Source organism: Stegastes partitus, unplaced genomic scaffold, assembly GCF_000690725.1.
Source record: "Stegastes partitus isolate 25-593 unplaced genomic scaffold, Stegastes_partitus-1.0.2 Scaffold20, whole genome shotgun sequence".
NCBI classification, from domain to species: Eukaryota; Metazoa; Chordata; class Actinopteri; family Pomacentridae; genus Stegastes; species Stegastes partitus.
In genome coordinates, this window is record NW_007577751.1 from 79409 (window position 1) to 91708 (window position 12300).

General features: G+C 38.7%; 1 protein-coding gene across 2 annotated transcripts; it reads right to left on the reverse strand.

Moving 5' to 3' along the window:
- Positions 1-6311: 6311 nt before the first annotated feature.
- On the reverse strand, positions 6312-12085 carry mul1 (mitochondrial E3 ubiquitin protein ligase 1). Of its 2 annotated transcripts, none has more exons than XM_008293111.1 (5): positions 11999-12085; positions 9704-9846; positions 9517-9604; positions 9211-9331; positions 6312-7799 (listed from the first exon to the last, which is right to left on the reverse strand). In XM_008293111.1, exons 2-5 carry the CDS (start codon positions 9821-9823, stop codon positions 7070-7072), a joined length of 1059 nt encoding a protein of 352 aa, XP_008291333.1. In that variant the 5' UTR covers positions 9824-9846; positions 11999-12085; the 3' UTR covers positions 6312-7069. The 2 variants fall into 2 exon arrangements, with proteins under 2 accessions (XP_008291333.1, XP_008291341.1); XM_008293119.1 differs by having other exon boundaries at positions 12031-12053.
- Between the last annotated feature and the right edge of the window lie 215 nt (positions 12086-12300).

Sequence of the window (12300 nt, forward strand, 5' to 3'; positions counted from 1 at the left end):
TCAGCCAAAATGTCAGTATTTTTCAGAACTGTGCTGATATTTGAAAGAAAAAAAAAAGTAAATTAAAGATGTGGCTGTGAAATTACAGTGCTTTACAGTTTTTAAATCTGCTAAAATATTGATGCTTTACATGTATTTGTTGTTATTTTCAGAGTTTTTACAGATTTCCACATTTCTTTTTGCAGTGTATTACATCCACGTTTTCTCCGTACATGCATTTAGGGTTCAATCTACTAAAAAATTCCCCTCCATTGCTCCGGTCCCATAGCACAATATAAAAAGTGAATGATCAGTATGTGTGTAGTGATGGTTTATGTGAATAAAAGCATCCCGACAGCTCTGATGGAGCTCTGGATTCATACAGCTTTAATTCAAAACCTCCCCCCTATTAACCTGAAGTCTGTATGGAACAGCTGGTCTGTTGGGTTTGCAGCGGGAATATAAGTCATCATCTAATCCAAAGATTTCTGGCCTGGAGTCCCCACTGTTCAAAGATCCTAACAGCGCCTCTGCTGCTGCATCACTGCAGTTTGACGTGGACATAAATAGCACACAGAACAAACATGGCACTGTCTGGCTGACAGCCAGTCCAGAGGAAAGTTGCGGATCATATTAAATGACTGTTTCCTCAAGTCTGGGGTGCAGGAATTAAAGAGGTGATTAACAGTGGCCATGGCTACAACCTGAGGCTTGTTGTTTTGTTTTCTTTCACAACGTGGTCTTCCTGCTGCATGGTTTATCGTGCTTGTTTTGCTTCAGTCTCATTTCTCTTCTGTACGTTTTGCCTGCATATCAACACTTAGTCAGACTGTGTAGAAGATAATAAGGACAGGTTGATTAACCCTCAGTTGAGATAAAGAGGTAAGTAATTCTAACCAAGACTAAACTCTAGCAGGTAAAAAATATTCCTATAAATACTGTTGATTACAAGCCTTTAGCCGAGCCCACACTTGATCTGTATGCAGCTTTGGGATGGATTGATGTTCTTTAAGTTACCTTTGCCCTGCGTCATTTCAGGCTAAATATTGCATTTGCATTTCATTGTCATAGAGAGCTGATATGTACAATAATACCACATCAATGGTACATAAAATAGCAATCAACCCTGACCAGCTGCAGCATTAAAATGTATAATACATACGGGAGTAAATAACACTAAAATGGTTATTTCAGCAAAGATTAGATGATAGATGTTACATTACAAAAAGTAATTAGTAAAATCAGAAAACATTTAAAGTTAACTGCAAGAAACAAAACAAAACAAAATAAAAAAAACTCAGCCACATCTGTACATAACCTTCAGAATTAAAATAGTATTTTGACTTTTTACATAATTTTACCACAACATTAACCTGTTGACTGTATTTAAATTAAAATTAAAAATATCACAGATTTTTGGTGTTATCACATTTTTCACAGTGTTCAACTAGTTTTTATTGTATTTTTTTTTTCTGGCACCATTACTGCCAAATTTGACTGCTTTTTGACAAACTTGTTTTTTTTTTTTTTTTTTGTACAGTGAAGCAGAGTATTTCATATTGTAGTGGAAAAAGAGCTTAATGTATCTTATGCATGTACTTTGAGTGTGTAAAGTCCTTTCATTTAAGTTTGGTTTACCGTTATGAAACAGGAAGGCACTAAAACATAGCGACATAATTTCACATGAATTCCATCCCAGAGACAAATAATTAGAGAATCCCTCTTTTTTTTGGGAGGTGCAGTTAATGAACCTTGGGGCCTTTTCTTCATTGCAATGTCGCTGCTGTGCACAAAGAACATGGATCACTGTGCTCTTTAAGGAGCTTCCAAAAAAAAATGTAAAAATCAATCGTCTACCTTGCCTTTTAACAACACTTTCCAGATAAAAGAAAAGAATAACTGAAGTGATTCAAGGGTGTTACTCTCTAATAAGAAGCCATTTATCGTAGCTTATTAGATAGCAGTGTCAAGTCCACTTATCCTGAAGTACAAAAGAACTTTTATGAGCTTAGAGTGCTGTGAAAAACAAAATGTAATATGAGAGAATTAGTCAGGATTAAGACTTTGATCGCTGTGAGCTGCCTCCAGCGTCATTCTTATTGTAATAAATTAAATTCCAGAGCTAAAGAGCAGCGATGTACATTTAAATTAGTACATGTTGACCGTACTGTCTGGATTCTTATAGTGACATTTACGATTCTGCATTAACTGAGGATATAGCAGCCAGTTTCCATGGTTGTTGCAGCAGATTATGCAATAATCCAATGTGCAATTCAGTTCAGTGTCTTATCTGATGTGCTTTTTGCCTGATTATACTGCCAGAGATCACCTGTATCTGCAAAACCATACTGATCACATTATTTTGAAAGATGTGAATTTTGAGGATTTGAATCCGGGCTAACTGGTGCATCTGGGAGTAAATGCTGCAAGGTAGACGTCTTACCTTTTTCACAAGGCCTAATGACGGATCATTATTCCTGTGTGTAGCTCGGATGGTGCAGTTCTTGACCAATCCTCATGTGGCATTGAAATTCAAAACTCTTAAGAACGGAATAATAGTGTGAATGTCTTTGATGGTTCACTCACTGTCAGAACAGTCAGTGATAGCTCCTGCTACTAAAAGCACCGCAGGAGCAGACTGAAGGGTTTCCATGGTGTCGGACCAGAGCTGCTGCTTTCATGTTGGCAGCACAATGACTGAGAGTGCTTTGTTAATGTAAGACTGTTGGCTGAACAAGTGGTATTTGCACAAGTGGGATGTTTTCCTATCATTACTTGAATTCTAAGTGTATGATAAACATTTGAAATTACAAGCTTCTGACATGTGACATGAAAGTACATCTGACAGAAAGTGTTGTACACACATTACAGAGGACTGACTGAAAGATTCCCATGTGTGTTTGTCTCAACATGACATTTGATTGTATTGCACTGAGTGACTCTGGCTGATGAGAAGCGTCCATATTTGTTTGTTGTACTTGTTAAAGTTGGATACATAGTTTCCAGAGTTTCCCTGTTATACTGGACTTGTCTGAGATTAGCCAGACCTGCGCACAACCGATGATCAGTAATCACCGGTCAGATTTTTGTCTGACTTGATCCAGACTTGCTCTGACAGCTAAATGTAGGTAATGATAATCTCAGTGTTGAGCTGGCTGCTGGTTGTGTAGCCAGTCGCTGCAGTTGCTCTTCAATAACTGTGCGGCCTCAGGGCATGACTGGTTCAGGTACTGACGCAACAATATGACGTTTGATAGAAACTTTTCATTTTAGTTGGAGAGATTTTGATCTTATTGGACTGATTCATTTTAAAGGTTTATTCTGTTAACAGGGTTGACATAGATCATTAACTGCTTACAAGATATCATAATTCTAATCAACATTGGACTGATTTGTTCTTTAAATGTTTAACATCATCAAATGTTCTGGTAAGAAATGTTGATTCCTAAAATAGCATCTGTACACATATTTTAGCCCTGACAGTATAAATATCTTTCAAACAAGTAATGAAAGCTGCTGTCTTGAATCACTTTCTGCTGTATTTGTCTATTTATTAATGTTGTCACTTTTTTTTTTTTTATCAGGAGTGCTCATGAGAATTCATTTAAACACAGATCACCTGTATAGACCCACCACTTTAATGGGCTGCCCTGCAATAATTACAACTATTGTAAACTGCATAAACAGTTAGAAATATATATTAAGCAACAGAATATCCATATGCTAACATGCTAACATTTAGCAGGTTGAATGTTTATGAGTTTGCCATCTTGGATTAGTGTATTGGCATTAGGGCTGAACAGTTATTTGATTTTGAAACAAAAAATAGCAATTGCAAGTCGCAAAGGCTGCAAGTTTTACAAATTCACGTTGTCTTCCTTGTGTGACAGTCATACCTTTGATGGTATCTCATTTGCAAATGCTTCATGTTTTACTGTTTACAGTGAAACGGAACTAAAATTGCAATATCTGCTGGCAAAACTGCATTTAGATACTTTCTTGAAATTGTTCTGCGCTAATTAGCATGCTAACATTAGCTAATCAGAAGTGCAGCCGCGGCTAATGGAGACGTGGTTAGTTTTGGCAGTTTGGTTTTTTTTTTGCTAGTACTACGCAGATAGTTTTTAAAAATGTCAACCTTCTAGTGGCACTACAGCAAAGGACAATGGCTAACTGCCCTAAACTTTCAGGCAATCCAGCCTGACAAATGTTAAAGTTTAACATATCAGCCTGAACCAGAGTTGGGGACTGACAGAAGGACTGACAGAACTGTGTTGCTAACGTAGTTCAAAACCTTTAACACAGCAAGAAAAATCTGAACATAAAGCAAGAAAATGAGCAGCATCGATGTTTGAATGTCTGTTCACAATTGAACTACAGGCCTGACGGTAAAGTGGGCTTTTAGTACCGTCAGGGCACCAACAGGGAGGACTGCATAATGCTCTTCCTGCTCAATTACACTGTATATCTGACATTTAGCTCAGGTTCCTTCAGAGACCGAGCAACATTAGCACACTCCTGGAAAATAGATATCTGTGAGCCGGCTGCTGAATACTAATGTAATGATAATACCAAGGTCCCAAAGTAATGTTAAATAATACACCTGAGGATTAATGGCATAATGTGGGACGATAAAAAGGATTTTTTTGCATAATGCAGAATAATCTGAAACTACAAAGGCTACTCTTGTGTAATCTAGAAAATGGCTTCCTCCAGGGGCCCTGCAGGCGTAAAATTGAATCATGCTGAAGAATTTTCTCCAGCCTTTAGCCTGTCTCAATGTTTTGCTTTTAATTTTCCTGACTAAAAATGTGAACAATCAATACAAACCATTTTCTAAAAAAATAACAGCTAAAATAAAGGTCAGCACCTTCCACGCAGCATTATGATGAAAACCTATCGCTAGCCACCTGATTAAAAACTGAATCATTTCATGTCAAAGAAAGAAAAGCTAACCACAGTATTTTATAGAAGGATGAGGATTTATAAACTGCAACTGAATTGATATTATGTTCTGAATATGTGAATGTAGAGGCAGGTTTAAGTGAAACAAAAATACAGCAGGGGTTAAAAATCGTTCTCTCTCCGAGTTCAAATCCTCAAAGGCCAACACCTCCCTCTCCTGGCAGAAGTGTCAGCCTCCTCCTTGTATCCTCTTTTTACTTAGTGACTGAAATGATTAAAGTAATACAGCCTTTTCCCATTAACCAGGCTACATGTCATTTGTCTTTAATGAGGTTTCGGGTGCAAACACAGTGAGTGGATTTCAAGTTCAAAGTCCAACAATCAATGGCTCTGATGTTTCTGAGGTCGCCCCTGTGCAGAACCCAAGCTGCCACTTCTTCTGAGAACTGTGGCCGAGGCAGTGGAGCCCGAGCACCTGCTGCACATTTATTTATTCGCAGGCACCCAGAGGAAAATCAAAGAGAACAGGACAGGGTCAGCTTGCCTCCTGTCTCCAGAGCAAGGACAGACACTCATACAATTATCCCCCCTCCCACCACCCTTCACTCTTTACAGTGTGAACCACAGGCTCTGCTCTCCAGAGTGCTGCACTGAACACAACCTGAAATCAACTGCAAGACCTCAGCGAAGCTACACCTGAAAACACTGTCAGAGAGACTCAACAGTCTGTGCACACTGACATCAAATCTAAAGAGCAAGATGGGCCCCCACAGCTTCTCAAGATGACTACATAATCCATGGTATCTTTCTATGATTACGAGAGGTTTCCAAAAAGGGTTATTCCATCTGAAATCATCAGGGGCCTTCTGCACAACCAGCAATGTTTTTGTGGTACAGCTTGTTATATCGGTTCAGTCAGTTGAGATACTTAAACAAAAACATCTTTTCATTTGTATGACCTTCATATTAAAAAGAATTCTGTAAGTCTTGTATTATTGTAACATGCAACAACATATGGTCCAGAAAATATCACCTGCTGACTGCTACATTTTATATAATATGGCAGATTTTGAATCAATGACATCATGAGAAATAACAGTGAAAATTTCATGCTTTCATTTTTAATAATTTCAAAGATATTGTCATTCAAACATAGTGTCAGTTTTCAGTGTGGTTCAACGTGTGTCGACGGGCAATTAAAAAAAAACAAACTTGGAAGGTATTTGATACGTTAAGATAAAATTTCACAAATATATTTATAGCCATCCATTTTTTATGCTATAAAGATTGTAGACAAAGATGGTCGAGCAGAAATTGTTCGAAAAATGTGATGATTTCGGAAGGAATGACACAACAGCATCATGCCTGTCTTGCTCTTTACAGGATGAACGTGTTTTACTGTAAGAAGTTAAAAGAGGGACTGCAGAGAAAGTTTCAGTGATGTTTTTATTGCTTTTGATCATTTTAGGGATCTATTTTTACCCTGTGTCTACCTGCCAAGAGACTACAGATGAGAAGTAGCTCTTGGCCAACTCTGATACAATGAATCTTTTCTCTTTGTATGAGAGTGATGTTTTTTTGTTTTTTTTGGTACAAGGTCACTTACAAATAAATTTAATAAACTGAGACTTGAACCAGTGACACAACACTTGAATATGTGATATGATATTTTAGAACAGTGTCATCATCCTGCAGGAGGAAGGATAGCAGCTTATTTTGAATAATGGCAGCAACAAGCTGAGACTTGTAGAATAAACAGTAACCTTTGTTTTCACACTGAAAAATGTCCATTGTGTCACTTACAACATTTATGCTTTGTAATTGATGTACTGCATTTTTAACATTCGCAGAAAAAGCTCTTAACCTTTAAGATCGATTGTTGTCGGAAAGTAGAGCCAAGATTTGTAACATCAATATTTGTTTTGTTACTTGAGGACAAAGAGATCTTCTTTCACTCCCGCAATGACAGAAGAAATGTCATTTTCTCAATCAAGATGAATCACGCTTTCCAAATTCGATTTGATTGGAAATGTGATTGCATCATGACTCAGCACAGAAACTCTTTATCAGAGCGAGTAAAACAAAAATAAATGCAACAAAAAGTGCTGATTTTAGCCTTTTAAAGCCTGAGAAGCTGACTTTAAATGACATACTTCCAGGTTCAAGCGCACAAGACATCCACACATTAGCTGTTGTAAAGAGACACCACCCTGTCAATCGCTGCCCTGCAGATGGGACATTTCTTTGGCTCTGGCAAGGCCTCGTAGCACTGAGTGCAGGCACACACATGACCGCACTCCAGAAACACACAGGAGCGTTCCCGGCTCAGACAGACAGTACAGCTGGTGGGGGACACGCTGCTTTCCTCCACATTCAATTCACGTATACGCTTCCTCTGCTGCTCCTTGAACTCCTCGAGCATGCTCCTCTCTTTCTTACTCTGTCTGTGGTGCTGGTATCGCTTCCACAGGATGAAGAAAAGCATGGAACAGGCAGCCACGCCGAACACGACAGTCAGAATCCTCCACAGCCTAACGCTGTTCCCCTGCCTCCTCAGGAGAGACTCGTAGTCCAGCCGAGTGAGGAAATAACAGAAGCCCTGTTTGGGAGGTTGGAGCTTGATCAGATTGTTGTCCAGGACCAGCTCTCCGACCCCGGTGACACTGTCTCCCACACGCAGCATCTCCTCGGTTTCGTGGATGCCTTTGGGTCGCTCCCCGCTGATGAAGTGGCCGATAACATTGGACAAGGACTGGACCGTGGGGTGGAAGTTCTCATAGGTGGTCTCCAGGTCCAATTCTGCAGCATCCAACGGACGCATAACCCGGACTGTGGAGGCAATATCTTCATCATGAGACCCAAGAGAAAATGGAACTGTGTTGGTACGCTGGTGGATGACTTTCTCTGTGCTGTTCCTGTTCAGGAATATCACAGTTAGAGCTGCAACCAATGATTATTTTCATTCTGCAGAAATCTGCTGATTTACAGTTGCTTGGTCTATAATATGTTTTTCACTGAAGGAACTTTTAGATTGTTTTAGGACTGTCAGAACCTTTGTGCATATCCTGACCTCAACAACCATCCTTGTCGAATCTCTTTCTGGGCTTCTTTTGGGAGAGGTTCTTCTCAGCGTATCTGAAAAAACTGCTTTGCGAGCTTGAAACTGATTGGTTGGATGAGGAGATGGCAGTTCGTAAGACTTTGCCCACTCGATGTTGTGGTCGAGTTGTTGTCTCCTCAATAACATCATCCTCAACAATGTAAAATTAGCTTTAGGAATTTAAATACCAAACCCTCCACTGTTCTTTTTCCTACATGCCACAGAATTGCAGGTGGATCCAGTGACTACCATGAGACATTGTTTTTTTGCTCTCTTTGAGTTCCTGCAGTGGAAAGTCACCCAAGGTTTTCCAGTGACCAAGATAACATCTTCAAATATTTTGTTTTTGTCCAACAGTCCAAAATGAAAGAATATTCCATTTGTAATGATGAAAACATCGAGGTAAACTGAATATCAAGGATATTTTTGGCATTTAAAAAAAAAAAAAAAAAAAGAGCAATTGTGTTTTCTTCTTATCTCTGTCATTTTAAAGATTAAAAAATATTGTTAACATGTATTAAATATGTTGTTTTGTTGGGGTTTTTTTTTCAAGTCATTATTGACGAAAGAAAAAAGGGTTTAGGTGTAATAAATATGACCAAAACAAAGTGAGTGCCTCCTAAGAACAAAATCCACCATGACTAAAGTGACATTACATACAGGTTTGTTTACATGCTGTTTCATGTGTTGCAGCTAAAATCGTATCTAGACTGCAAACTGAGCAGCAGCAGAGCACTTCTCCTTGCTCATGTTTAATCTTTCCTTCAACAAGTTGAGGTACACAGCAAAATGTGTGTCTACATCTGTAAGTTAGAACAATCAAGAAATAAGCAAATGTTTGTTGTTCAGAGTCTGGGGCTCTTGTGTAGCACTCGGCTGTCTGTGTTGCCTCTAATACAACACTGATGTAACTGCTTTATGTAAGATTTGAATGGTTGTATGAATTCATGATCTCCATCTGCTGAGATGTCAGACTTTGGTGATGGTATTTAGACTAACATGGGCAAAAAAAACCCTCCAAAAACATCAAACATAAATCTCCCACATGGTTTCAGATTATTCCCTCAAACGAGAACAGCTTTACGGAGCAGATGTGTTTACTGTAACATGCAAAAAGAAATGTTTTTATAAATCAGATGAGCTGTGTAAACAGCACAAAACCGTCATTTAAGCTTCATCTGTGTTTAACATTTTCAAAATAGCATCATTTCAACCCTCTGACTTACCACAGGTGAGTGGTGCGATTCCACACCATTTTCTCCTCCTTCAGCGTCAGTCTCTCAATGACGCCTTTGCAGTTATCAACAAACTGGCTGTTCAGAGTTTCCTTCACAGATCTCACCACTCCTGCAGTGAGCAATAAATGAAAACCCAGCGTGAAGCTACTGTTCTAATTATGCATGTCAAAGCTAAGAGCTCATGAACAAATTATATAGTAGAATTTCAAAAAAGTTCCTGCAGATATTGAAAGTTGCCTCATGCAGTTCACATGAGAGTAACTTTAATTATGCTTTTAAAATAGTTTAGCAAACCTTCTATGACAGCATAAGGGACACATCTTCCAGGTGTTTCAGACAGGATGTTTTTCAAATCTTGGTCAAGCGAGACTTTCTTTGCTTCCTGTGGAAAAGACATTTACAATTAAAAGCTGAAACATAACAGGCAACAAAACAGGCAATAAAGTCACACACTTACACACATGACAGAAATGTGGCTGACCTTTAATCTTGCAACTGTCGTAGCTCTGCTTCTGTAAATGGAATAGAAGACGGCAGTGAGGGCAGAGCTGGTGGCTAAAACCACGATCTGTGCAGTTGAGGGTTTCCCACTGGAGTCCATCCTGTGGTCTGCAGCATTCAGGGCTGTTTCAATAGAGGAGACAAACACAGATGACGACGTTACTTTTCTTGTAACACCATCAGTCAAATACATGCTCACTGCTGCTACACAAAGTCAGTGGTGTAGAGTAATTCAGTCCATTTATGCAAGCACTGTGCAGAAGTGCTATTTTGAGGTTCAGTGTTTTTATTTCCATCTGCTACCTTGTGCATCAACACCTTATCACTTTAGAGGTGAGTGTTGCACAAGATATTAGAAGAAGATAATATATAAAATCATTGTCATCCCATAAAATACAACTCCACTAAAAGAGAGAAAGAATAAACTACACAACAGTAGGCAGCAGCTGACAATTATTTCCATTACCAATTAGTCTTCCTAACATTTTATAAATGCTTTAAGAAAGCAAAAGCTTTAATCAAAATAGCACAAGATATAATTTTAAAAATACAATTAAAATACAACAAATCCTCTCTATTGAGAGGATAAAGCTGGGGAAAACTAGGTAAGTATTACTGTAAGTATTTGGACAGTGACACAATCCCCAGTTTTGCCTCTCTACCCAAAAGATTTCAAATGAATCCACAGAGATATGATTAAAGTGTAGATTTTCATCTTCAGCATGGGGTTTAACAAACATTCATACAGATTCTCTCTATTTTTACAAGCTCAGAATCAAAGCAATAAGGCAGTTTCAATGCCAGATGTGGCCTGTTTCGTCGTTATGGCACGGCAAATTAAGGACATATCATTACGTTAGTTTGTCCTATCATTTTTGAGCCTGTGACAACACAGGGACTATGTAAAACATGGCTGTAATTACTAAACAGTCAATGCAATATTCACGGTAAACCCCTTGAATTAAAGCTGAAAGTCTGCACTTGAATCAGATCTTGATTGCTGCATTTCAAATCCATTGTGGTGATGTAAGGAGGCAAAATTACAAAAACTGTGTCACTCTCCAATTATCAATGAACCCAGCTGTATCTTCAAAGCAAATGAGCTGCCTGTTAATTTTCCCTCTACGTCTGCATATTGATTAGTCATTTCAGCTTGCCCTCAAATGTCCTATTTTTTCTTCTTCAAAAAGTTCAAAACCTAAGACATTAAGTTAGTGGGGAGATTAAAAACTGAAAAAAGCAGTCAGTTCTCTCATTTGAAAAGTTGGAAGCAGGAACTATTTGGCACTTGGCATGGAAATGGTTGAAATGATTATCAAAATAGGAATAGTTCTGTACACAGGGAATCTGTTTGGCATCAACCTACAGCAAACACTGTCAATTTTACAAGCAATCAGCTTATACATTATGCATTAAACAGTCAGCAGTTTGTTATGTAAATAGAATTATCACATTTTCAAGCAGCTACCACATTAAAGTACACCAACCAATGATAATAATCCCATAATGTAATATTAACATAAATTGTGTAGTGTAGTAGAAAGAGGCAGCTGTGCAAGATGAGTGCTTTCACTTTCCATGTCTTATGTACACTTGGATAATATTTCTCTGTTTTGACAAAGCATTGGTTACTAGACTAAGGCTTGGAACAGAGAAGTTTAATATTGTGCAATACTTCTTGCACTATTGCACAAAGCTTTCATGACAGCTGACAGGCTGCAAATGAGCACAGGGCGACTGAACCGGCAATCAGGGACGAAAGTAGCTTGTTAAATCAACTGCAAAGACGATATTTTATATTCAAGTCACTGAGTCAGACTCTGTAACAACCATTAATTTTGTTAGCCCTGGCTATTCAATGCTAGCCTTGACCTTCTTTCAACTGTACAGTGACACGTTTTGTTTTATAGCTGGAGTCCATTGTGTGACCCAACAATTAGAGAAGTTAGCTTCAGATAACACAAGACACTCAATGCTAACTGTCAAATTACCACCTTGCGGAGGAATATTAGCCTCTGTGAGTAAATTACCTTTTCCTTAAAGCCTCTAAACTTAGTTGTACCGTTAGCTCAACGGTTTAGTCAGTCAATATTAGCGAGCACTAGCTTACACTTCCTGAACTGAGCCGACAGGCTAGCTTAGCTAAATTAGCAGTTTGCTAGCTGTGCTCCGGCTAACAACGACAAGGCGAGGCAGCCGCCGAATTAAAACGTGCCGCAGCTGTCACGATATAAATCGGTGTAATATCAGTAACAGCTTTTACTGACTGACTGACCTGTATTTACTCTGGTTGTGCTGTCAACAAACCTAAACAGCTGGTGCGTCTCCTCAGTTTAACACAACACCGACATGTAGAGTCTCCTCCCGGCCAGCAGGTGTCACTGTGACACTACAAACTCTGAACACTCACAGCTACAGTGAGCTGAACCGCTACAATGTATATACAGTTTATGCATTTAACCCAGGCTGCAGGTGGCAATATCATTATATGTACCCACCTCGAACACTCTTCAGGTTCAGTGAATATATAAATAAAAGAAAATGTAAATTGAAAATGTGAAATGTAAATTATCACTG